Source organism: Rhopalosiphum maidis, chromosome 1, assembly GCF_003676215.2.
Source record: "Rhopalosiphum maidis isolate BTI-1 chromosome 1, ASM367621v3, whole genome shotgun sequence".
NCBI lineage: Eukaryota > Metazoa > Arthropoda > Insecta > Hemiptera > Aphididae > Rhopalosiphum > Rhopalosiphum maidis.
This window is the reverse complement of record NC_040877.1, coordinates 48,011,830-48,038,840: the sequence shown is the minus strand read 5'-3', so window position 1 is coordinate 48,038,840 and position 27,011 is coordinate 48,011,830. Positions and strand designations below refer to the sequence as shown.

The 27,011-nt window shown below is 30.9% G+C and overlaps 2 protein-coding genes across 4 annotated transcripts in view; one reads left to right on the top strand and one right to left on the bottom strand.

Annotated features, from left to right (window-relative positions):
• The window catches only part of LOC113550676 (lachesin-like), a 181,233-nt gene that overhangs the window by 86,071 nt on the left and 68,151 nt on the right, over window positions 1-27,011 (bottom strand). For all 3 annotated transcript variants that reach the window (XM_026952656.1, XM_026952655.1, XM_026952657.1), the window contains exon 2: window positions 26,667-26,942. In XM_026952656.1, coding sequence (XP_026808457.1) covers window positions 26,667-26,775 — 109 coding nt within the window. In that variant the 5' untranslated portion in view covers window positions 26,776-26,942. The remainder of the gene's footprint in view (window positions 1-26,666; window positions 26,943-27,011) is intronic.
• LOC113550672 (alkaline phosphatase-like) lies at window positions 1,092-14,503 on the top strand. The gene is made up of 7 exons (XM_026952651.1): window positions 1,092-1,289; window positions 2,306-2,383; window positions 3,377-3,597; window positions 4,060-4,437; window positions 4,950-5,142; window positions 11,959-12,390; window positions 13,931-14,503. The coding sequence occupies exons 1-7, from the start codon at window positions 1,202-1,204 to the stop codon at window positions 14,227-14,229; spliced, it is 1,689 nt and encodes a 562-aa protein (XP_026808452.1). The 5' UTR covers window positions 1,092-1,201; the 3' UTR covers window positions 14,230-14,503.

Genomic DNA, 27,011 nt, shown 5'->3' with positions numbered 1-27,011 from the left:
ATTTTTACAGTTGAAATCGTGCTTTTACTGTCTTATTGAATCTAGTTAGTACTTGGTCAAAAATTCTTAGTAATAAAACAATATATTCCTGCCCTTTTTAAAAACGGATAAAAACTAATGAAAAAAAAATATGAAAGAACGAGAATAATTTCAAGCGACACCGATAATTGACGAATTTTTTTTTTTTTTTTTAATGTTGTTACTTTATATTTTAGAATATTTAATAAACACAAGCAATTATAATTTGAATAAAATTATTTTTATTTATATTATTTATACAGACTACGAGATTTATTGAATTTGTGTACTCGTAGTAGATAATCAACCATTAAATTTAAATAGTAAATACGCGGTATACGAGATATACAATATATTTGTGCGATAATGGAAAGTACCGTTATTAAGTAATCACAATTTTAAGGTAAATTGAGATGTAGTGGTGCGAAATTTCCTCGAATCAGTGAGCGCTGAAAAAATGTATACACTCATTCCCACCATCCGAAAAAAAAATCCTAAATACGTCACTGACGACAAATAATATGTGTGTATATTATGCTTACAATCATTAATATAATTATATAATACCTGTCACTTTTGTTACACTTGAGATAGTACAACACATAATATATAATATAAATATTACGTACCTATAGGTACCCACTGAACGAACATAGTACGATCGAACAAACACTCGCACGTTCAAGTGCATGTTTACGCGGAATAACACTAAGACCAAGAAAAAAAAATGTGATTAAGCAAACGATTTTGTGAGTATTACAGTATTGGATTTCGATCCCTTAGGCTGTTTAAGAAAAAAATTATGATAATTACTCGTATTATACACTGTCTGTATAGAAATGGACAGTTGTTCACATAGAAAAAAAACAACGGTCCTCTTAAAATTTATTAAATAGATTGTACATTATACAGGCCTTGTGTGGCGTCGTTAAACCAGTGAAGTTGTACGCGAACAATATATATACAGAATTAATGGGAATATTTGATGAAGATAATAATGTCATGTCATATAGCACGAACCACTTATATATACCCGACACCCGATTTCACAACGTTTTGCAAGTGCATAGGGAATAAAGCTGATAAGTTTTTTACAGTGATTTAATTTCGACTTTCGAGTATAAAATACTGGTCCCGCTCACCACTATAACCAGAACTCGTGTTTTTGTACTAAACGTGTGCAATGCAACCATACGGTGTTCCGTGCGCTTTCGCGCTGTTGATCGCGATCACGTTGCTTTTGGGTGCCACCACAAATGGTATCGAAATACGTAAGTACACGTTACGTGCCACAGTAGATAACTACATAAATAACGTTATTATGGTATTATTATGAACAAAATATTATTATTAATTACTATTATCAAAAATGGGAAAGTCAAGAAAATAATTAATTTAAGTTAAATCATTAAATAAACAAAATATGTTTAAGTTAAAAGTTAACAGTTAACACATATAATAGTAAAATATATTTTAAACTGTCAAGTTTAAAGAAAATAAATAAAAAAACTGCTTAATATGGACTTTTTTAATTAGTGTCTAAACAGTGTTCTTACAAATTTCTAAAATTATAAATTTTTGTCTTATTTATCTTCGTTTTTTGTCAACGCAATTTAGTCTATTTTAGTTATCAACAATGTTTCATAATATTTGACACGTCTATATTTATATAATTTTATTTTAAAGTGATTTTTTTTTAATTTGTTAAATTTGGTTCGTAATTTTATTTTTTCGATGTGTGTATGTATACTTGATGTATATTTCTATGAATAATATCATTTTATTAAGAAAAATAAATTAAATTATTTTACCATTATTATAGTATTAGTTTATTTTTATTTAAAACTTTGTATACAATGGGTTATTAATGTATAAAATTATTAGAACCAATTTAAAAAATATTTTTAATTTTAATTTGATGGATTATTTTTAAATTGATTGAAAAATCTGTTATTCCAACAGTTTATATAGAACTAATTAAATTCTTAAGTTAATTAAAAAAATAATTAACTAGTTAAGTTACATTTTTACTAGTTATAATATTAACGGGCCACGACAGACAATATAATATATATATATAATGTATATAATATGTGCTGTTAAACGTACATTATAGACAACAGTGTAATTTTTTCCTTCTCATATAGTATATCACGTTTGGAATAGCAAAAATCAAAATAAAATCGCTCAAATTTTTATTCGATTTTAAAAATGGCGTTTGTTGCGATAAGCGTTTAATATTTTTTTACGCAATAATATTGTAATCAGCGTTTTCGATTGATTACAGGGCACACCGACAACAATGTTGAAAACATCGCTGCTAGAAAACAAGCGAGCAAAAACAACATTAATTCCGGTGAAAATGGTAAGTACAAAAAAAAAACGTAACGTATATCATAAGTGCATTTCACCAATTTCGACGCTTTTATTTTAAATTGCGTTTCTAGGGGAGGACGTTAAAATAGTAAATCAATTCAGATTTAAATCGTGTTATCCACAGTTTATAAACTATATTATAGATATAATGTTTCTTTTAGTACGTATAGTCCTGGGTGATGACTAATGGGCCGAGGACAGAGGAGGTTTTAGGGAGGCTTAAATTCCTTAGAATAATATTCCAAAGTAGATAATCAGAAAATGACCCAATTTTTATAGCAAGTTTTGGAAGATCGATTTGTTATCATTTATAAATTGTATTCTAACTTTATATATATTTAAACTAGTAATTAATTTTTATCTTTGAACCAACCGGCATATGAAAACAATTAATTTTACTGAAGGTATTTTTCGATAAAAATCAAAAAAAATTAAGGACTTTTTTGATTTATTACGTTATAGAAATATTATGTTTTATTATTTTAACTGTCATTTGTATACCAATTTTTAATTGCAGTTTATTGCACATGAGCTAATTTTTATGATCAAGATAACTTAAAATTATTTTTAAACAACACAAGGGGTTGGGGGTATTATGAAAATGATTATGACAATGTAAAGCCTATTTAAATGTAATGTTAAGTTAAAAATTTTAAGCTCCTTTACTTCACATTTTATCATACTACACCCTTTATGTGAAAAGTTCACATTTTTTTCATGTTTATTTTAAATTCCGAGAAATCGAACTTTGAATTTACCTGCAATTTTGATTTAGTATAAATACTATTTGTTTAAAAAAAATTAAATCGGTATATTATGTTTTGATATTCGAGTACAAAATGTGTTGTTACTACAAGTTTTTTCAATAATCTATATTTTTCTACTCGATAACGTTTATCTTGTAAATAATTTATGTTATTTGAAGTTCAGACAGTGCGCTAAAACGCTTGCGTTTTTATTGTAGTATAATTTATGATTATAGACAAACAGTTTTGGAACAATGTTGGAAACGATCTTCTGCAAAAGAAATTGAATTTGGAACGGAAATACGGCGTAGCCAAGAACGTGATTTTCTTCATTGGTGACGGAATGTCCATAGCCACATTGACATCAGCCAGAATTTACATGGGACAGCAGCAAAACAAGACAGGCGAAAATGAAATGTTATCGTTTGAGAAGTTCCCTTTTACTGGTCTTTCGAAAGTAAGTTTACTCCCTAGTCGATAGATGTCCAATAATATTGATTTAATTATTTTTATAATAAAAAAGAAATTTTAAGGTGGAGACCATTCGGTTAGAACAACCACATAGTGCCTACCTATCTAGATTAGAACTGTTTTTTTTTTTAATATTTTAGTCATATATCGTTACCAAGTTAATGACAATGGGAAATATATTATTACGAAATACGGATAAATCATAGATTATACACTTTTATGACCAAAAAAAAAAAAAAGAAAACATGTCGTTTTAATTTTAGATTTTTACATACAGTCGCGTGGTTTTAATTTTAAAGTTCATACTACAATATCGTTTTCCGTCGAAACACTTTGATTTTGAATTTTGAATAACCGAAACCATTAAGAAGCCTGGTACTACCCAATAATCCTTGAGGGTATACTTTATAATATTATTAATTGATTTTTGCTCATTTGTCTGATGCAGACCTATTGCGTGGACAGCCAAGTGGCCGACTCGGCTTGCTCGGCCACAGCGTACCTGATGGGCGTGAAGGGCAACATCGAGACCATCGGAGTGTCTGGTGCCGTGTCGAACCGGGACTGCTTGGCCAGCAACGAACCCGAAAACCAAGCGGTCTCCAGCATGAGGTGGGCGCAACAGGCGGGAAAAAGGACAGGTGTGGTGTCCAACATGAGAGTGACGCACGCCACGCCGGCTGGCGCTTACGCGAACGTGGCGCAACGCGACTGGGAGTGCGACGGGGACATGGTCGCTGACAAATTGGCCGAAAAATGGTGTGTGACAAAATCACCCGACATCGCTCGTCAGCTGATCGAGAGAGATACGGGCAGAAACCTGAACGTGAGTGGTTTTTAAGGATTCGGTTCTTGGCGGTACTCCGATCGGATTAGTTATATAACATTTTAATTTACAGTAGTTTTTAACACGGTTTTCTATGTACAACATTACATTGCATTCCCTTGAATTTTTTTATAATTTATCGAATTATCATTACACTGTATAGAGTACACTCGTTTAATAACAATCGGAGGTGAAGAGTTTCAAAAATACTTCAGTGTATTCACTTAAAAATTACTGTAAAGAATATTACATTCACTTTCACGTGACCTATCGAATTCAAAGATTATAAGAAAGATATTATATATTACGAGTGTTAAGTGATATTAGCGAATATTAATCTTTTATTTATATTTTTTATATTAGACATATAAAATAATCGTACTCGTGTATAAACAATGTACACAATTTAATCCGATTTAGATTTCACTTGAAAACATCGTATACTAAGTGTAGGTGGTTATAATAAACCTATTGTAAAACGATAACGATATTGTTATGTCCTGTTTTTGCAGGTAGTAATGGGGGGCGGAAGAGAAAAATTTTTACCCAACACTGATAAAGATCAACAAGGACAGAGACAAGACGGCAGAAATTTAACTAAAGAATGGTTAGAGATAAATCGCACTTCTGGGGCAAGCAGTGCCTATGTTACCGATCGAACCCAATTGAAATCTCTGAATACCAGCGAAACGGATTATCTTCTTGGTAAGTATTTTATTGTTTTAAATTTACTTAAATTTGTTTAACATTCCATACCTAAAATATCATTTAAGACGTGCTCAAATAATTGAATGTATAACATTAAAAAACGCGTAAGACGTTAGTGTAAAGATGGCCATCTATAAATAAATAAATCAATTCAAATGATATGTTTCGCGATATTGTTATAATATACTATAATACTATTGTTATATAACTAAATATTTTAGGATGAAAAAAAAACTTTTCTTTTAAAAAAGTTAGATGATTAATGATTTATTAAGCAAGGTAATAATTGTTTATACAACTTTCACGGTTGTTTTATGGGAAACCTAAAGGAAATGTAGAACAACTTATAAGTGTATACATTTTTTTAAAACACTTCGTCTTGTGTTTATTAAATTGTTCTTTATTGTTGCATACTTAATATTACTGTGGCTTCAATAAACGTACAAACGATATATTTCTAACCAAAATAAATTTGAGAACTTATATTTAAAGTTGGAGTGTGGTTTCTTTAACATCTTAGTTTCAGTATTTTAATATAAATAAGTATTTAAAAAATGTAAAATGTTGGATATTTAAATTGTTAAAAAAAAAGTTATTAAACGAATTCTCACTCCAACATTTACAACAATTTATGAAGTTCATTTTGTGGAGAAAAATACGTTTTTCGGCCATCACGACTGCCAGCATAGACTTGAAATAAGTAAACTTGTTGATAAGTTCGGTGTCATTACATTGGACGTTAGAACGAATATAATCTACTTTAATAGGGTTTTCGAAACGTACAAAATTCCAATCTATTGCCACGTTAATGTAATACATTTTATTAAATCAAATAAATGCCTATACAATGTACATACACATAATTTAATTATTCACGAAATACAATTTAATTTGGATATTGTATTTAATGTAATAAGATATAGATACTTAATAGATAATACGATTTCGAATATAGTTACTTTTTAACTCAAATATTTTATAACAATTTTATTTTTCAATAAAATTTAAGAGATTTGATTTTTTGATTTGTAGTCTTGCATAACTGTAGTTTAATTAATTGAAGTGATCGATAATTTATATATTTGAATACTTCTATAATATAGATATAATACTATATACTGATTAAAAATAATATATAGGTTCATGTTTACCTGTTATATCAATTGGTTTATTTTAATAAAAAGTTCTACGTTTATTTGCAATTTGAAACCCTAAATATTATTATTACTTAATAATCAAAATATAATTATCGAACTTTCATGCGTAAATTTAACAACAACCATTATTATTTTATTTTTATTATTTTTGTGTAAATATTAATACTTTTTAGCTTTGAAAAATTGTAATACCATTAAACTTTTTTGACGATATTATTATAATTCAAGCAAATATTTAAGTCAATTAAATTAATGATGATTAAGATATTATATTATAATATGATATCAATTTATTAATGTAAAATAATAATAATACTCAAGTAATAATGAATTAAGTATACAAATTAAAAATGTATTTTTTCAATTATTTTAAAACACTTATTATTTGTTATTTATTTTTTAAAATTTACATATATAACAACAATAATTTGTGTGTACGTTTATTGAACATCACATAAAATATCTAAATGTAATACACTTAGAAGTGTATCTAAAAATTAAAATATGATGAGCTAGACACAAAATATTCATTTATATATAACTCACTATGTAAGTCACATAAAATAGGTCGGATTTATAATACAAAATATTAAAATATCTACTCTACAAAAATATGACATTCTTCCTATTAATTTTTAAATCCTACTTTTTAGTAATAATAATATAGTGTATTTCGTGTGGTAGATAAATAAATAAACAAAAGTACTTAATAGTAAAATTTGAAATGCGATCATTAATTTTCTCATTATCCAATGAATAACCAATTAATTTTTTGTTCTTACATAACTAGATAACAATAATTATATTTAATTATCACGGATTTGAGTATTTATTCTTTTGGTTATTACACATATTCATTTATATTCAATATACGTAGATGTGAATTAAATACGTATTTCTATCTTGGATTACAACAATATCCATAGTTATTTTAACATAATAAATAAAAACGTACAACATTTTTTTTTAATATATAATTTTAATATAATTTTGGTATCACAACTTTGTTAAAAATAAAATGAAACGTTATGTATTATAGTTGCTAAACAACAACTAACAAAGAATATGGGTCCAAAGGCCTTCACATAACTAAACCCGGGCATACAAATTAGCATAAATTAAGTCCAGGTAGCTTTAAAAAGTGATAAACTATAAACATAATATGAAGTACTGTTGGTATACTGTAACAGACCATTAATATCTATTTCCTTATTTTGTGAATTATCTAATAAAAATAAGAAAGGACATTGAATAAGTAAAACGATTTTTAGTATATAATTGGGATAAGTGAGTTTTCATCTATAGGCACACTGTTGTACTCCCCTAGATGCAGTGCATGTTATTATGTTAATTTATATAATATTTAAAAATCAAAAGTATTCGTTTTAAAGTAGGTATTAAAATATTATAATCCAATGGGATTACTCGATTTACTCGATTAAGTCACGTTTTATGAACATATTATTTGGTTTTTTTTTTTTTTTTAATGATTTATTATCGTTGTTTTTGATTTTGTACAGACAGTTACTACACCATCATATTATAAGTGGGTAGAAATATTAACAATGATAATACGAAACATATTTATAACTGTGTGTCTCAAACTCGTGACTTTTAATGGTCGATCACTACATGCGTATATAAAATGTACATTATATTATTATATATGATTTCATGTGCACAAGGAAACAAAAACTCTGTCAAAATTCCACGTAAATGCACGATTTTATTTAATGTATTATTGTATTTTTTGTCTTGAAATTTTTGATTTTGTCTGCGTGTAATTTACGTCTCTTACAAGTTGTAAAGCTCACTTATTTTGAGAACTAAAAAAAGGCCTTGCCTTCAGGATACGAGGCCTTAACCTTAACACCTCCCATGAAAAAAGGTTAGATCCACCACTGCTTACAACTTTCCTAACATTAAAATTTAAAACTCACATAATGATAATCGATAGTTGAATACGAAAATAACAATAATTTTATCTGTAATATACATAAAATATTTTCTCTATAAATATATTATATGTTTGATAAATCCGAAAATCTCATCATAATATGCTTGCCCACGCAGCTTTTTACGGGAGAAAATTTGATTTAAGTATTGCGCCTATTTTAGAAAGATCACTTTTTGATTTTCCAATTAGGTAAAACCGCTAAAAACTGCTCAAATTCGGAACGCTTCCGTTTTTCATAAAAGCAATATTGATTTTCTTTTCATAGTATTATTATTTAAAAATGTCACTATTATATCTATTAGAAACAATTTTCTTCCAAGGGCTGAAATAATGAACGCTCCCTAGGGACCGTGGTGTATCCAGAATTTTAAAATAGTGGAGGGGCAAACTCAAAATATTAAAAAAAACATAATCAACAATTAACAATAACTGTTCATTTTTATATTAAATTGATATAGCTGACGATGTGGGAGGGTCTTGGTCCACTGCCCCCTTGCTCCCATGGCTACGCCACTGCCTAGCGATAATGATCTACTATAATGCACCTTAATCTAGTTCCGGTTGGATTTCATGTTTGCGTTTACGCATACAATACGCGTAGACGTGTTTACAGTAGTCCTGAGATACAATGTCATTTCATGGTGTAATTTTAAGTTAATATTTGTGGTGAATAGATGCAACGTTAACGGATGGAGTGATTTTCAATACAGTTTGAGTGTGGTTATTTTCACTTGCTATCTCCTCGTGTCAAAAACGAACGAGGGTTAGCGTTGTTTCGGCGTTTTAACGGCAGCGGTCATTGCTAGTATTTCGGGAAGGCTTAATTATTAATTTTTAAAACTACTTGCCTATATTTTATTTTTTGACGAAAATATTGACTGCTACTATGATGATAATAATCAATTCAGACATAAATAATACAATTTTAAAAACGACTTGAAACAAACCATTAAAATATTTATTATAGTAAGATAATAAGTATAATAATGATTATTACACTGGTAATTGTATTTGTTTATTATTTGATTTTTCTGATTAGAAATTATCTTAAAATCGATGGACGGAGCCTGTTTGTTTTTTAGAAAATATATTACATAATTCCATAAGACACAAATATTTGTAATTTTATTTTTTTTCACACTACTTGAATGTACAATTTATTTTTATTGTGGGTGGCTACCTTGTAGATGCCATTGCTCTAGTGGTTTTAAAATTGTCATTAACAACAGGTGTACATACTTCCGGCTGTTGCTGATTCCACTGTCACTCGGACCGGACGTGCCTACTCGTTCGGACGAGTCAACCCTCAAGTACGTGCGCAAACACATAACACATCACATACGCATATATGTTAATGTAATATACCTATTTGCACGTAGAGGACTGACGACAAAGCAGTTTATTACACGTAAAACTACTATATATATACTATATCGGTACACGGGGGCGATATGATGGCTTTTATATAGACCTGCTAGAGACGTGTTTATTATTTTATCGTTCCGGCCGACCGTAGTTCGCCGTCGTCACTCCGGACATGCATAATAATAATTATATAGTAATAATAACGACTGTAATATAATGATATTATTATGACGTTTATTATTTTTGTTTGTTTACGGTCGATCTGATGTGACGGAATTAAAATATAATATATTATAATAACGGTATAACAATAGCGAACGTGGGTCCCCCAATAATGGCTGTCGAGCCAGTCGAGTGGGTCGTAAAACCGGATAGGTGTTGGGGCACCACCGGCACTACAATAATAATAGTAATATGAAGTGGTGGTTCACGGGAACAAGTGTGTACGACGAGGACAAAAAACGTATAACAATTATTATTGTACTGTGCAATAATATTTAACGTCGGTCGCGAATAAGCTCGCGGGTTAGGTTGGCTGGATTCGGGTTGTTCCGGTGGTGGTATATCCACTATCACGGGTCGCATAATATGTATTATAGTAGGTACAAGTGGTGGTAGTGAGGATGGAATATACTCCCGTGGCGGTGGTCCAAATCGGAAACGAGAGTTCCGTCGTCGCATATTTGTGTATAGACTTTTGAGTCGATTTTTTTTTTGTCGTTTACCGTTACGGGCCAGTGGAAAATTATTATACGCGAAATCCGTTTGTTTGACCGAACGAATGAGATATTTTAGACCAGAATAATCACGTATTCACGTCAGACATCGTTGTCACAATTTATCGTGATTAAATTTAAAACAGACATTTTCGAGTTTGGTTACCATTAAGCGTGTATTCTACCAACGCTATCGATTCTAAACCCATAGTTGGTGGTTCAATAAAAACAAATTTTACGATAGGTACCTGGTTACTTCTTTAAATTATAATAAAATTGTCAAGGTTATGATAATATTAACGGGTTAAATGATATAATATGGTATGTTATCGAATGTATATGATAATCGCGAACTCGTAAAAATTAATGGGTAGCGTGTACAATAGAAATCTATGTTGTTTAAATAAATTAATATAACGTTATTTTCTCGGACATTTTGATGATACTGTATATTAGTGCGATCTTTAAAAGTCATGATTTTATTTATTTTATAATTGCTTTGTGTCACGATACGTTACACAATACGAAATAATAAAAACAATTATCCATGATGCGTAACAAGCATCGATAAAATAAAATGCAAATATTTTTGCACGGAATACGATTTCATTTATTTATTTTTATAGAAATGTCTATTAAAAAAATATATATATATATATATATATATATATAATATAATATAATATAATCAATAATTATTAATCTTGAGAAAAAAAACAATTATAATGTTATTGTTGTAAACCATTTTATTTTTTGCCTTTTACAGTTGATTTATTTTAATTATTTTTCCCGAGAAAATGAGAAATGTACCTATTCAATATTGTTTTTTTTTTCTTACTTTTTATAATTACATTTATAAATTACATGTAAACTCGAGTTTGATTTATACGAATATTATATAAAATACAAGTAATAAAAACCGAGGAGTTGCTCTATTGTGTTGTAGGTTTAAAGTGTACCTACCTGGTCATCGAGTATTTACTCACTATAATAGATGTATTAACTATTAAATTAGAATTCGATGATACATTTTTGCATACCAAAAACAGTTCTAAGCGGAAACGGTCTATCAGCTTTTATTTCAATTTTTTTTTTATATACTTATTTGTATTGCTATTATTAATTTAATTTTCTAATAGTATAACAGTATTTCGAATTAGATTTTTTCGAAAACAAATCATATATTATGTTATACTCGGTAATTCAACCAACATGATTACTCCCACTATTTTTCTTAAGTAATGGATTTTTTAAAATTATCATTAAGATTATTCCTATATTTTAAGACCATATTTTGAAATACTTACTTAATATGCTCAATAATTAATAGAAAAAACATTTTGTTTTCATTTGAAAAAAAGTAGTTTGTTTTGACTTAAAACAATTTTTAAAAATATAAAACATATACATATTTAAAATAAAGTCCTAAAGCAGTAAACTTAAAAACTACGTAAATTGTAATTTGAAAAATTCAGTATTACAGGGAAATAACGGAGTGAGCAAATAAAATCATTAAAAAATTTAAATTGTATTTTCACAAAAATAATTTTAGCCCTGTCTTTTAAGTTTTTAGATATACGGTCCTCCCATTTCACACATAAATTTCACGTGTTTACAGGTCTGTTTGCTACCAGTCACATGTCTTACAACCTGTTGGCCAACAAGTCCGTGGAACCCACGCTTGTAGAAATGACGGAGAAGGCCATCGAGGTGCTGTCCAAGGGCGATGCTGGTTACTATTTGTTCGTCGAGGGTGGACTCATCGACTGGGCTCATCACAGTAACATGGCACAGTTGGCGCTCGACGAAGCAGCCATGCTGTCGAAGGCTGTAGGACGGGCTAGAGAGTTGACGTCTCCGGATGACACACTGATCGTTGTCACGTCTGACCATTCACACACCATGACCATAAATGGTTACCCACACCGGGGTAGCGACATTTTGGGACACCCGGTAACTGCCTCCACTGACAATATGCCGTACTCGACGCTCAGTTATGCCAACGGTCCATCCGCCCGTTCACGGTACAATTTGAGCGAGGACAATACAAGTACGTGTTTTCGAAATTTGAATTTTTTTTCGCATTGATCATATATTTCTTAAAAGTCAGGTTATTCCCACCACCAGAGTTGCAACTTAATATTAATAATAATAATGAGTCAAAGTTAAACGTTTCCCGACTAGGGTCCTTATATTCACTATTATACCACTACGAGTAGAAATATATAACAATCCACCTGGTTATTTCACCGATAAAACAAAGATGTTTTCATCGTTATATGTTTTGTGAATAAAAAAATATTTATATATATTTTTTTGCACTTCATAAATATTTAAATAGCTAAAGGCATGGGTGGAAGAAATATAATATTTAGAAAAAATTAACTGTTCACGGTTGCAGTTTGTTCATTTACTGTAAAAAAACAATAAAATGTCCACTGACTGAACACTCTAAATAGTGGACAACATTTCAGCGACCGAGAGTGTCAGGGTGTCCGGTATTTAGAATTTTCATTGTGTACATAGTAATACACTTAACTACACGTAGGTATTTACAGTTTACACGTATCCGTAATATTTGTATTATTCAGCTTTATATTACACTAACGACGTTGAAGAATATTCAAAGCCAATATTAGTTGTACGTAGGTATTATCAAACGCAGGTAGTTTCACAAACAAATTATTATTATTACACACATACACAACAACACACATTCACTTAAGTACATAAAACAATATTATTGCTCGTGCTATTACTACAACGCAAGTGTGTGAGTATATATGCGATATAATAATAATTCGTTTGTACTTAATAATTATTATTATTACCGGGGGCTTTTGTCTACTATTATACAACAATTATTGTCATGGTTAGGTCGCTCCTTTGTATTTTATATACCTGCAGTCATTGTGCTGTGGTGTTTTATCCTAAATCCGCTGTTTTTATACAAATAATTCCTTGTTAAATCAACGCGTACACATGCACAATATATAGACACGTACTTACATGTGTACATTAATTTGGTTCCGGCTGCCACGCAATACGAAGTCATGATATATTGTTTATCAAATAATATAAGCAGTAAATAATATTTGAGTGTATTTTTACGTAATATTTCCTGTTAGCCCAAGTTTATTAATTCTAATCGTATTTTGTACGTGCGTAATCCCTATGATGTTTTGGCACCGTCGGAATTAGGTATCCCCTACAAACGCATTTGCGCAGAAACCCCAAAATTAGCATTTCGATCTTCGTAAGAGGTGATTTTAGAAGGACGCCATTGCTTAATAAAGGATCCTTATTTGAAAGCTTTGAAAACCGTAATGCGTCATTGGAATAATACGCAATCCCGTGTTTTAATATATAAACGTGAAATATTTTCAACCTGACTTACACTACCTACTGATTTAAAAGTTACAATCATGACAAGGATACCATAATTGAATAAAGTAAAATTTACTCAACGCATACAGATAAAAAAATTATGTTATCCTTTAGGCCATTTGCGTGAAAACAAATCTGTGCAATTTTTTTTTAAAGTCTTGTTTAAAAAAATAATTTTTTTTTTAATTGTTTACCTCCTGTAGAAAATCCCGAATACCAATTTCCATCGATGGTAAATTTGACGTGGGAGACTCATGGTGGTGAAGACGTTGGAGTCTTCGCTTCTGGGCCGTGGGCTCATCTGTTCGTCGGAAATTACGAACAGAACTACATACCGTACGCAATAAGTTACGCTGCTAACATGGGACCTGGAGCTGAATTCGAACGGAAACACGGGGACAACGCCGAATCATCGAGCACGAGAATTTTGGTCGGTCCGTCGTTGTTACAGTCCATATCGCTAGCCACATTCACGGCACTCGTCGCGTTCCTACTTCAGTAACCATAATAAATATTACCTAAATTATGGTATAATATACTAACCAGTGGACTCGCGACTAAAAACACGCGGCGTTGCTGCAGTGGTGTATACAATTTATTTATGTTTTTTTTTTTTTTTGTGGGAGGGATTTTAGTGGATATCACACAGTGTACCATACCATTTGTTTTAGTATTATTCATAAAACACGGATAGAATATTCTTATTTATCACATTAAACTTAGATGTAAATTAAATATAAAAATTGTATATAATAAACAACTGTCGAACAATAAAATTATATTATATTTTCGTAATATTATTACACAGTATTATGAACATCGGTACTCAGTTGTTTCTAATTTCAGGAAATGCTCGAACATCAAAAAAATATTAAACAAAATATACATTTTATATACCATACACGTACTTATATGATTTTATTTATATATACATGTTATTTTTAAAGTGTATATTCAGTAATCACTAACCGTTAATCATTGTAAAAAATATATATTATCTGTGTGCACATAAAATACTATAAATTGAATATAATAGTAAATGTATAAAATAAATGTACCTAACAAATATATATTGTGTGTGTGACAAAACCTATCATGAAAATATTCTAGATACGTAATAAGAGTGCTATTGTATCTGTGGCATTTGGGAATGAGACATTAAAATATACTGGTTGCAAATGACGATATGTATTGTACATATGCCTCATGTAAATTTCAGAATAATACAAGAACATGCGCGGTGTCGATCGTAGGGGATATGATATTTTTTTGCCAATTTTAGTACTTGTCTTGTTATTTGAGTCTTGAATACATTTAAGCACGAATTTAACAGAAAACAAAATGGCATAATATTTCCGCGAGTTTGCCATATTTTGTTGAAATGTACCGAAAACTGTTTTTAAACACCCATGACGAGAATAACAATTATCAGAGTGTATTTACTATTTAGATCGCACCCAAATATCCCCCCCTCCTAACGAAAAAAAAACTAGAAAGGAAACACTGGAAAGTGTTCAACATAACTTGAATACTTAAAACTTTACAACTTAAATAACCGTTTGAATACACAGTGTAGGCATATTCGTTACTCGTCTTATGAAATATTTTCATATACCAATATTATCACCTTAAATTGATTGTTTTAGATTTTAGAAGAAATAAAAATTTTAAATATATTTTTCTTATTTCAAGTAAACCAATAAAATAACACTTTACACAGTGACTAATACTTAAGACTTAGGGTAATAAGTGGGTATAAATGTACTACACACTATAGAAAAGTTTTTTTTTTAAAAATTTTGATTCGTAAGTGATTATCCTCGTTAAACAAATGTAAATATTTGCTCACAAGTAAATAATAAGTAAAGTACCTATACTGCAGTGTACGCGTGCGCGTTTATTTCAAGTTTGGACGGCATTGACTGAATGTGTTTCCATATAATCTAAATTCGAGTAAATGAACATTCAGATCAGCTGGTAATCGTGTTTGTATAAGTAATATGTTAACATTTATTTTTCATATTTCAATTAAAACCAACAAAAACAAGACCGATTTGGTCGTAATACCCATTTTAATTCACAGCGGTAGAAAACTTTAAGCGAATATGTTCGCTGTAAAATGATAGCTGTCGTGTAATAATAGTAAACGAATCGCATGCAAACGCGAAAATAAAACTGTTGTTAAGCCTGTTATTGGTCCTAATCCGGTACAATTACGATCACGGAATTAACGATAACGAACGTAGAGCAATAATTATAAATTTTGTTCGGTCGCGTGCTAACGTCATTTACGGAAATTGTTCATATTAATGTTGTTATAAACATCGTGGTAATTGTACGCATCGGGCGAATAAAAAAAAAACAAAAACAAAAAACAAAACAGCACTTTGGCGTGTGTGCGATATGTGTATACGCGTGCGAGGAACGTGTATGTTTTTAAATACCCAACCTTTAGTCGGCGATCGTTTCGTTTAAAAAGGAAACCCGCGAAAAAACGAAAAAAATGTCAACACGAAAACGAGTTTAATAATTCGAAACAGTAAAAAGGTATACTATTATATATATATATATATATATATACACGCGCTCGCGCGTATTGCGATCGTACGTCCCGTAGGAAATTCGTGTGTCCTTTGCCACACGAGAAAAAAACTAACTTCATGACCGACTGCAAACACGTCTTGCACGGGGGTGAAAAAAAAAATAATAATAACACAACGCCGCGGCGGTATTTTCCGGGCAAACAAATTGCGTAAGCATTAAAAACGAGAAAAACCCCGAACAGCTCGAAAGCCGGTATATATATATATATGTGTATAGTGTTTTGTTATAATTGACGTTTTTCGTTTGGGCCGTACAAAGTTCTCTCGAATGCGGTTTAATTTGGACCTTTCGTTGCCACCTCACCCCCCCCCCCCGATCCAGTTCACGGGTTCCGTTGAAATGTGGAATTTCTGCGATTTCCCGTCTGTGCCTTCCACACACACACACGCGCGCACAAGTACACGTACACATACAATGTTACTGCACAGTGTAGCCATCTCTGTCGGACGCGCGAATATAATATATTATGGTTTCGGGGCGAAAGTCAAAGGTAGTCGCGCGGGGGTTGCAAACGGGCGAACGACGCCACGAGAAAACCAAAAAGTCTGTGGTGCACACACCGTTAGATCAAATATATATATATATGTGTGTGTGTGTGTGTGAATGTACATATTATATAGTATATATATATAACACGGATTACACCTAGCTGACTCTATGCTCACACTCACACTTCGCACATCCCCCCCACCACCACCACCACCACCACCACCGACTATACGTCTCTCGACGGACGGATGACATACTCGACGTCGCTGTAATAATATGTAATATGCAGTTGCCCGACTGTGGCGTGGTGTACAGTACCGTTCGTAATTTCGGGTTGAGCGCACAAAACAAAACGCTGTTTTTGGAAGAGCGCCGTGTTATAAACGCATCCGCTATCCACGTCTACACACGATAATAAATATTCCGGTTTGCTCGGCAGTAATTAAAATCGAAATGCCGTCCGGCGACCGAGCGCTATTCAAATAATACACGACGCTTGCAATAACACACGTATGACTCGTGGGCTCGAAACCAAAAGGTCCTGTGCAAAAATATCGAATTGTCCGGAGCAATTTATACTTCAAACCTTAATATCTCCGATAACTGAAACGTACGGTTTTGATTGATGGTCGTTGAATATAAAAATTAGCCACGTTTTAGTGGATAAAAACCTCAGAATTGGTTTTCTTCTTGTTCTACGCAAAAATGTAACGTAAACGAATTCAGTTATAAACTAAAACGTTTTACCGATACCTTTGGCTGTAAACATATTTTTTATTGACTTAGTAAAATTGTATTTATTTATTTTTTGTTCTGACTTCTGGATTAAGTGTACGTTTTTATTGATGTAAAAAATCACGTATTTCCAACAAAAATAATAAAAAAAACATTGGTATTTCTTTTCTTCAAATAAATAATAATTTTACAATAAATTATATAAATAGCTTTTAGTTGTAAGTAACTGCTTAGTAACTATTAAGTAAATAACCTACAGTCCACTACTTACATTTCAAAAAGTAATAGATATTCTTTATATAATAACATAATAATTTAAACACGACTGCATTCGATGTCTGTCATCGACGTTGTGATTCGATTATGAGAATCGAAAACCGCGATATCGTGTAAAAAGTCTGTCGCTAGATGACAGCTTTGTAAACCTGATCAACCATAATATTGTATTGTATCCTGTTTCCAACTTTCAAAAACGTATATGTTTAAATTTTACAATTATAAAATTCGAACGTGTTCAGCCCTATAATGTAAGTATTATTATTTTTCGAGTTCATTTACGTCAAGACATCTGAAAAAAGGGGGATAAATGTGTCAAAAACTCAGATGCACGATGTGTATACCGTTGACTAAACACGCAAACGTTATAATTACATTGCAGTGTCTGTGGCCGAGCAGACGGTATTGCAGTAGAAGTGCGGCTCACCTCGATAAATCGTAATATACGCGTCCTACCTGGTGCATATTACGTCATAATATCGTAATATTATAAAAAACGCGTAGATCGCAGTGCACACAATAATAATTATTAAAAGTGTTATTTATATTATAATACCACACAAGACGTGATTTGGACTTCCGAGACGATGAATAGTTTCTTGTTTTTAATCGGATAACCACTACGATAGGAACAGATGAAAATATGCATATGTAACTAGGTTACGGTAGTGTCACAAAAAGTTTTATCGAGAGACATCGAACGAACGCGGTGCTCGTGAATACGTATGTTTACTGCCACTCGTCCATGCAGTCGTCAAAGTATTGACGATCTGAATTAGCGCATTCTATATTCGCATTCGTGCAGATCTCGTATTAATTATATCAAATACAGAAAGATTTTTCAACATTTCGAATCTAAAACAGGTAGTTAAATTAATTAAAATATTGGTATAAATAAATTATAAAATATCCTTAAAAATAGACGTTAACTATATACATTACCGTTTCCGATCAAAATTTGTTTTACGTATGTAATAATAATTTATAATTGATCCAAAATTTAACACATAAATAACAATAACCTACTCGATGACGAGACGCATTCAAAAAATCAAAACGTACTAAACAGATAAGAGCAATGAAACAGCCACGTGTTCTCGTTTTAATATTTTTGGGTGATTGTTTGTAATTAAGTGAAATTGTATCATCGTCGTACGAGACGAAATTAAAATAAATGAAAACAACCACATCCATTTTTTTACACACACCATAAAAATAGTGTCTACTCCGTGTACCAATATATTACATATTATGATGCGGTTTATCGAGACGAGATAAACAGTGTATAGCGTTTAACATTATTTGTATAACATAATAGTACTGTGCGTTTTCTGTAACAAAGACGTTATTAGTTTATTACAAATGTTTCGTGGTTGATCTTCGAATAGACTACGGGCGATAACGGGTTTATAGTCGGGCGCTTTATATTTTCTAAAAAATATCAACTCAAGTTTCGTAAAATAATAATTAAAACTACTGCGTTGTAGTCTGTTGGAAGTAGAAAGAGTTTATGAAAAGTTACGGAAGGGGGAAGAATGACGAGAGACATTTCCTAATGGGATTACCAAAAATTAATATCGTTTTTTTTCTTGTAGGTACTTGGTATGCAGTGCAGGATGAAAAGTCGGTTGGGCGGGGAGAGCCGGGTTTGAACTAAAACAAAATAATAAAAAAAGCGAAAAACGACCTTTGACCACGAACAGCGGTAACAGCGTACGAACACTCATCGATAAAAAAACGTAATAACTACAATACAACGACAATATTTTTTATCCATTTAGCTTGGTGGTCGTCTCTTAATTGGATTAAAAAAAAAAACTGATCGTGGTCGGCGTATTATATAACCCGTATGAATTGAAAATAAATATAATATATTTTTATAAAACATTCTCTCCGCTTGTTTGCTCGGTTCGGATGAGGTCATTTTTCAATTCCTTCGAGTGGATCTCAAATTAAAATATTTAAACCGATTTTGAACATTACACACACAAATACACACACACACACTTTAGTTAATTACGTATATACACGTCACTGTGAATATATCGTTGAGAAACTCTCGTACGTTCTAAGTCATACACACGCGTAAGCCGCCCTCACCTAATCACACGTACAAACACACATATTGCATATAATACAATGCGACCGCAGCAGTACGCCGTCTTACTATTGCGTATTTCGTTCTAAATTTTCGTCTGCAGACGTTCAACATCCCGCATCAAGTGAGAATGATGAATTGTAACAGCCGTAAAACCATAACAATGTACGCAATACTATAAGTTACTGTCAACGATAATGATAATATTTTAGCAAATGATAAAAACTAATATTATATGAGCAATTATTGATTGAACTCTCTTTCTCGAATTTCAGTTGTTTTAGGAACAAAAAAATAACTATTGTTTGTGTCGTTAGAACATTAGAGTTTTTTTTTTTATATGCAATTTCACTATCTATACCGACCGGTTTTATTTATTTTAAACTGGACAGCTGTTAACTAGATTTCTTAGTCAACTAGATTTAGTGGTGTGTAGCTGACAAGAGTACACCTCGCACAATATCTAAGATTTTAACAATAAGTGGACAGTTGATTCGAATAATTTGGTATCCATAATATTCCACAGATGATAATATATAAATATTATCATCTACAAACTTACTTAAATAACAAAATATAATATTATACTCAAAGGTCATCGAACAGCAAATAATTACCAACGCGGTTGCATGCAATGTTGAGGTTGTGGTATCCTTACCATTGATATCTGACGAGTAATAATATTTTGATTCTTTTATTAGTGCAAAATATTTAATTTATTAATTTGAATAGCAAGTAGTTCTATGTCTTTCGCACACAACATGTTCATTAATTTATATTTGTCTAGTCTATGTTATGCTGAGTTTAATATATTTTTTATAATTTAAAACAACTGATTTTGATAATAAACTCCTTAAAAATGTAATGAATATAGCTCATATTATACAAATAAAAATGTCCAAATTTAAAATAGGTAATAATAAATAATAAAAACATTGTAATCGTCTGGCATTTAAATAAAATTAGTATAGTATGATTCGATCTAATTTTAATGTTACCAAATACAATTTTATCTCAATAACATATCTTTATTAAAATATGATATTGGTTTTTTTTTTTAAATTTATTCCAAAAAAAAGATGCCATTTTGGTGAATAATAATTTCAGGATAAAATTGCCGAAAACATAAATCGCGTGTAATAATATGCAATACACGTATATTAAAATAATAATACAAAGAAAAATATTGATATTCATTTTTAAGTTTAAAAATTGGCAGATATAAAAACATACATATTGGATCGTTGTTATAATTTTCATTATTATCGTAAGCCAGTGTCTGCTGACTACCAACCAAATGTAATCATCACGATAAACAAGTATAACCACTTGTTTTTCCAACTGGTGTATCAGGCATTTTTCTAAACATGAGTATACTATATATAAATACGCTTCTTACAAAAAATAACTTTTTCTAAGATCAGAGTTACTAACTTATTAGGTTTCGTATTATTTTTGTACTCAAACCTAATTTGATTAATCGAAATAATATATTTTATGCCTAATGTACTCTATATTATGCGGACACTTTGAATTTAAATTATTTATCATACATTTTTTTGTCATTAAAATATAATCTTACATTTATACTTTTTTTTTTTTTTTACAAAGCATTAAGTATGAGCTGTTTATAAATAAACAAGAGAAAATATAAACAATCGCTCGCACTTAAGTGCTTTTTGTAAGTACAGGAAAATATTGTTGTTCATTATTTTGTGCCAAGCAAGATTTTGTTACAAACATGTACGCTTCTGTAATAACTACCCTATATAAATAGCATAATTTTATTATTTATTTTTGTCATTTACACATGATTTATAAGAACAATATAAGTCATATTATATTTTTAATGCGTTTCTGCTTTTTATTTGAAAGAATAATTTTATTTAATATTTACTAAGAAAAATAGGCGAACAAGAGTACTAGAAAATTAAAATTACGCGCGTGTATGTAAACAACGTAACGCATTGTAATAGTTTCAATCTTTATCAAAAATAAAACATAATATTTAAGTTATCATATCCATTAACTACAATTAAAAGATCACTGTTTAATATATCAATCGTAATTAATATTATGATAACAATAATAAATTATCATTTTAATAAAGTCCAATAACGAGCATGAATTAATAGTGATTTTTTTTTTTTTTTTTGTTTCAACAAACTAATTAAGGGCTGGTATTATAAAACTACAATGGTTCGAATAAACGTTTAGCGTAGCAATTAAAAGAATAAGCATTAAAGCACGCTTTTTCGAGATAAATTAAACTAAATTCTATTCGGAATTAAGGACGTTTCTACGAGTAAAACTTTGGCGTTTAGTTTTTAATACAAGAAAACTTCTATCACACGTTTCGCATTACGTTGTTTAAGACCTTTTAGCGACTGATTATACTTTAGTTTGGCGGCCACCGCTGGCCTTAACGATCGAGTTGTAATATTATCGTTATCGTTATTATTTTATTATTGTTATTGCGAGTATACGAGCATAATATAAATTAACATCGCCGCATTTCGATTTACGACTAAAGTGTACAAAGTATTATGACACGCATAATATTCTATTAAAATCACTTCATGTTTTATTCTTTCAACATCGATTTTTGAAACTCTTGGCTCTCGCGAGTAAATAAATAATAATACTAATACGACAATATCAAATTCGAAACGTTAGTGTTGTTAAATTGCCTACGAGACGCGCCGTCCTACACAAAAACGCATATAAAATCGACAGCAGCAGACACATCGACTTTTTTTTTATCGATCACGTCGATAATTTCCGAAATCCAAATATTATTAAATGGCGTTGAAACAAACGATGCTATTACGGTGGTATTATTGGCAAAGACGGGAGTAGGCTCTGAGACGTGCGCGAAATAATAACAATACTATTAGAATATAAAACATAGTATTATTATAATGTTATTATCATAACGGACCTCTGTCGATTTCTATCATTTACGGTGTATATTGAACTCGGATTTGCTATGGATATCAAAGCGCGCTTAGAACACCATTGATGCGGGAATGATTTGTTTTGTTTTTCAATAAGCTATGCACAATAGCGTTAACTACAAACAACGTAATTCGATTATTTTACAATATTTATAGCGTATTTTTCCGCGAATATCGGCTCGGAATATTGTTTATTTAGGAGGGCGATAAACGAAATAATAATAGATAAACGCCAACGACTCACGTGCAATGTATAAAAGAAAGTAAACGACGTGGAGTCGATGGGTTCGCAACATTTATTCAAATGTGATTGGAGCCGGTTAGCCGACTATAACACAGAATACTTGGTCACGTAATGTAATATACTCACGTTCGAATACACATGAACGCATTGATTAGTTAAAATACATTGTTTTTTGGTCCACACGCGTGCGTGTGTGTTTTTTTTTTTTTCGCATTTACGGCAGACTCGAATTTGCCTACTCATTGGATCGCTTTAGCTATTTTTGCTTTTTCGTACACCCCACCCGCCGTCACCTCCGCACGCAAATCGTCCGGTCGGTTGTTCCCCGCGATGCCGCCGGTAATTACCAAACAGCACGAAACCGTTTAAACGGTATATGTACGGTTAATCGGGGCATGGACCCCCAACCGTGTGTGTTGTCACCCCGAACCCACCCCGTACCGACCACGGACACTATGCTGTGCAAAAATTGCGTTTATGACTCGCCCTGGTTTTGTGCATAGGTATATAAAATTATTTTTTTCTCTTTCTTGTGCACCTCTTCCCCACAACTCGGCCGTCGTTAAAAAGTTCCGTCGGTCTAGCTTACCAATTAAAACTTAAGCTCCTTTTTATTACCGTCCGTTATGCAGCACAATAGTATAAAAAAAAGAAACATTTTACAGTCTTTTTTTCTGTTATTTTATCGTTAATTTTGTTTTTAACCGTTTTATGCGTGTCTATCAGCGAACCCCTCGCCAACGGGCGTACACATAATATTATAAATACGTATATCATGTAATGAATATTAAGCCACCGAGTGCGTAAACACGGTGGTCGTAACAAACCCATAACAAACTCATTGATGAGAATACTGCTGCACATATAATATACTGCAGGCCGTGAAGGCCGAGTCGATTTTAAGGTGTCGTTCACGTTAACATTGAAATTTGACAGATATTGATTTTAATTTTGCACAATTTAGGTTAGGTTAGACGATCGTCACCGTATTTTTTCTGGTATAGGCGGTCACAATAGCGAAATAATTTGCGCATTTTCCAATTTATTTTATTCATATTATATTATAATTTTGATATTATTTACAGATCGTTAAAACGATATAACAGTGAATTTTTTTTTTATAATATCTATTTAGTCATTCAATATTTTTTTTATTTTTAATCTTTCTTTATTAAAGAAAATACGTACAATTATTTTTAAAACTACAATTTTGATGAAACTTATAAGTTGAAGAGAAATCAATCACCATTGGAGTTACTATCAATAGAAAGTATAAGTATTGCATAATAAAATTAATCGTTGTTGTATAATATATTCATATTCATACGTACGTAGTGCGTCGGTTTTCTATACCAATTACCAATCTATAAGTAGTGCTCTGTTTTACCGTCTATTTGCTATAATATTAGGTTACTATACCACGGAAAAATGTGTCAAAAGATTCATTAATCGTTATACGTATATAAACTTATAAATTAACCACGAGTTTCGGATTTTTGTATTGCCAATACTCTCTCGCTCAAAAATTGATAGATATGTATAGGAACATCGAAAACAATTTTCTGAAAAAAAAAAAAAATAATACGACAAAAACTACAGAACGTATAATAATAACAATAATATAAAGACTTGTATTAAAATTGACATACTATTTTCCACTACTCGTTGCACAATATTATGCATATGTCGTTGTTATTCAAATTAAATGAATGCATGGACTACTATGGTCAGTGTTATATTTTATATGAAACGAGTATAATATTATGTTGGAGATCATTAAACGACGAATACTTGCGATATCATTATATTATACTCACGTAGTCACGTGTACAACTCTTGAGTACAAACGTACGGTGAACAATATTCACTTGTAGTTGTGTTCGGCGATAATACGCGTATAATAATATACATAAAGGTTTATTCTTTTAACAGTAAAGGCTCGTCATTAAATAAAATAGAAAAAACTTTCTTTTTTTTTTTTAATTTTCCATCGTTATAATTTTTAATTTTTTAATAAATATAATATTATATGTGTTATTAATTTAATGTTCGAAAGCTGAATACCTTTTAGTGAATTTCATGATAGTATTAAAATATAACTTCAAACTAATATACCTGGTCAATTAATTAAAACTTTATGAGTATTTGAAGTTTAGAATTTATCTACTATTTAACTCATCTAAACCTTAAAACATATAAGTTGTAACTAGTTAACTAATCTATAAAAAAATGATATAATGGAATTCTCTAGAAAATATTTTGGCTAAGTCAAAAGCTAAATTAATTTTTATAATATATTTAACAAAACAATAAACTCGTCTGTTAAGTGATGAAACTCTAACGATACAAGTTTATTAACTTAGTTGTTCAATAGTATACTCTTGATCTCGCGGCGTTACGATAATTTTACGTCATCCATAAGCTGCATATAATTGGTGATAATTATAATGGACACCAGTTGTAGTATATATAAATATATAAATATTATTAGTCGGCGTTAAATCGTTTTCTTTTTTTGAACCGGCGAGGCGCGCTGTATCGGCGTGATGTATTATAAAGGCGACATTTTAATTACTGTACGCGCGCGACTGTTGCGGTTCGATGACGACAAACACAATGTACATAGTTTTAATATAATGTAATCGTAATGCACATTGCTTACCTTGTGAAATAAACACAGCGACAAGTGTGTTATGCCATTATCATTATGTAGTGTGCGAGTATAAGTAGCTTTGTAGCCGCAAGTGTAATTGCTACTACAAATAATATTATCGTGTTTTGTATTTTTATATCATTTCCGTATACAGCGAGAGTATAAATTCGATAGCCCGGACAAAGAGATCACGAGCGGTGTTCACACGCAAGTAGACGGTTGATGGTTAGTGATAAGTGAAATATATGCATATACACTACACAATCAATTTGTGGATACCCGTAATGTGAATTTAGGCTTTCGCGTGTAACCGATTGTATGATTTACTATAACTTTCCAAAGCGTAACATGAATTATGAACCCACATTTAGCCCCATAATTTATCAAATACAGTATAAATCGTTTATATAATAACATTTAAAAGACCAAGATATATAGACCATACAAACTAATATTCATAAAAATCAAAATTAAAAAAAATATATATACTAGAAAACAGTTTTATAAGTATGCTAATCTAATATTTGTAATCAGTAATCACAAAATGGTTATTAGATAAAATGTTTGTTTAAATTTCGTCAATAATATATGTCTAAGTAATAAATCCATTTTAATTATTTAAATTTATATATCTTACATTATTTAATTTGTTATCTATTGACCATTCTTAAGAGAAAAAATTAATATTATACAACATTTAACTTAGTCACAACACCCGCATCCTCTCACGACCTATCTATAGCCTATAATAATATAATATGACTTTATAAAAATTCGAGTGTACGCTTAGTTTAGATTAATTTTTGGTCGTGAGTTGTCCAATATAATATAAAATAATTAAGCACTACAAATAAATGAATATTAATTGAAAGGTGGCACTCACCTCGAAAGGTACAGAAAGACGTGATCACAACGACTGCAACGGAGAGACGGACAATTTCGATCATTCGATGGTGCTCCCGTGACGTCGAAGTCGCACACATGTCTACCATATAATTATAGTCTTAAATCATTCAAGTCCACCAAACTTGGCGTGACTCCCTCGTCACCAACCTAGACCGTTGTTGTTGCCAGTTGTAATCCAGCAGAACGGGTAAAGTTTATAATATGGTCGGAGGTGACTGTGCTGGTGTCCGCTGGGCACATTGTTTCTTACCACCTGTTGGATACAAAAACAAAAATAAAATAACTGTAAAACTTAAATCATAAAAATTGCACAGAATTATAA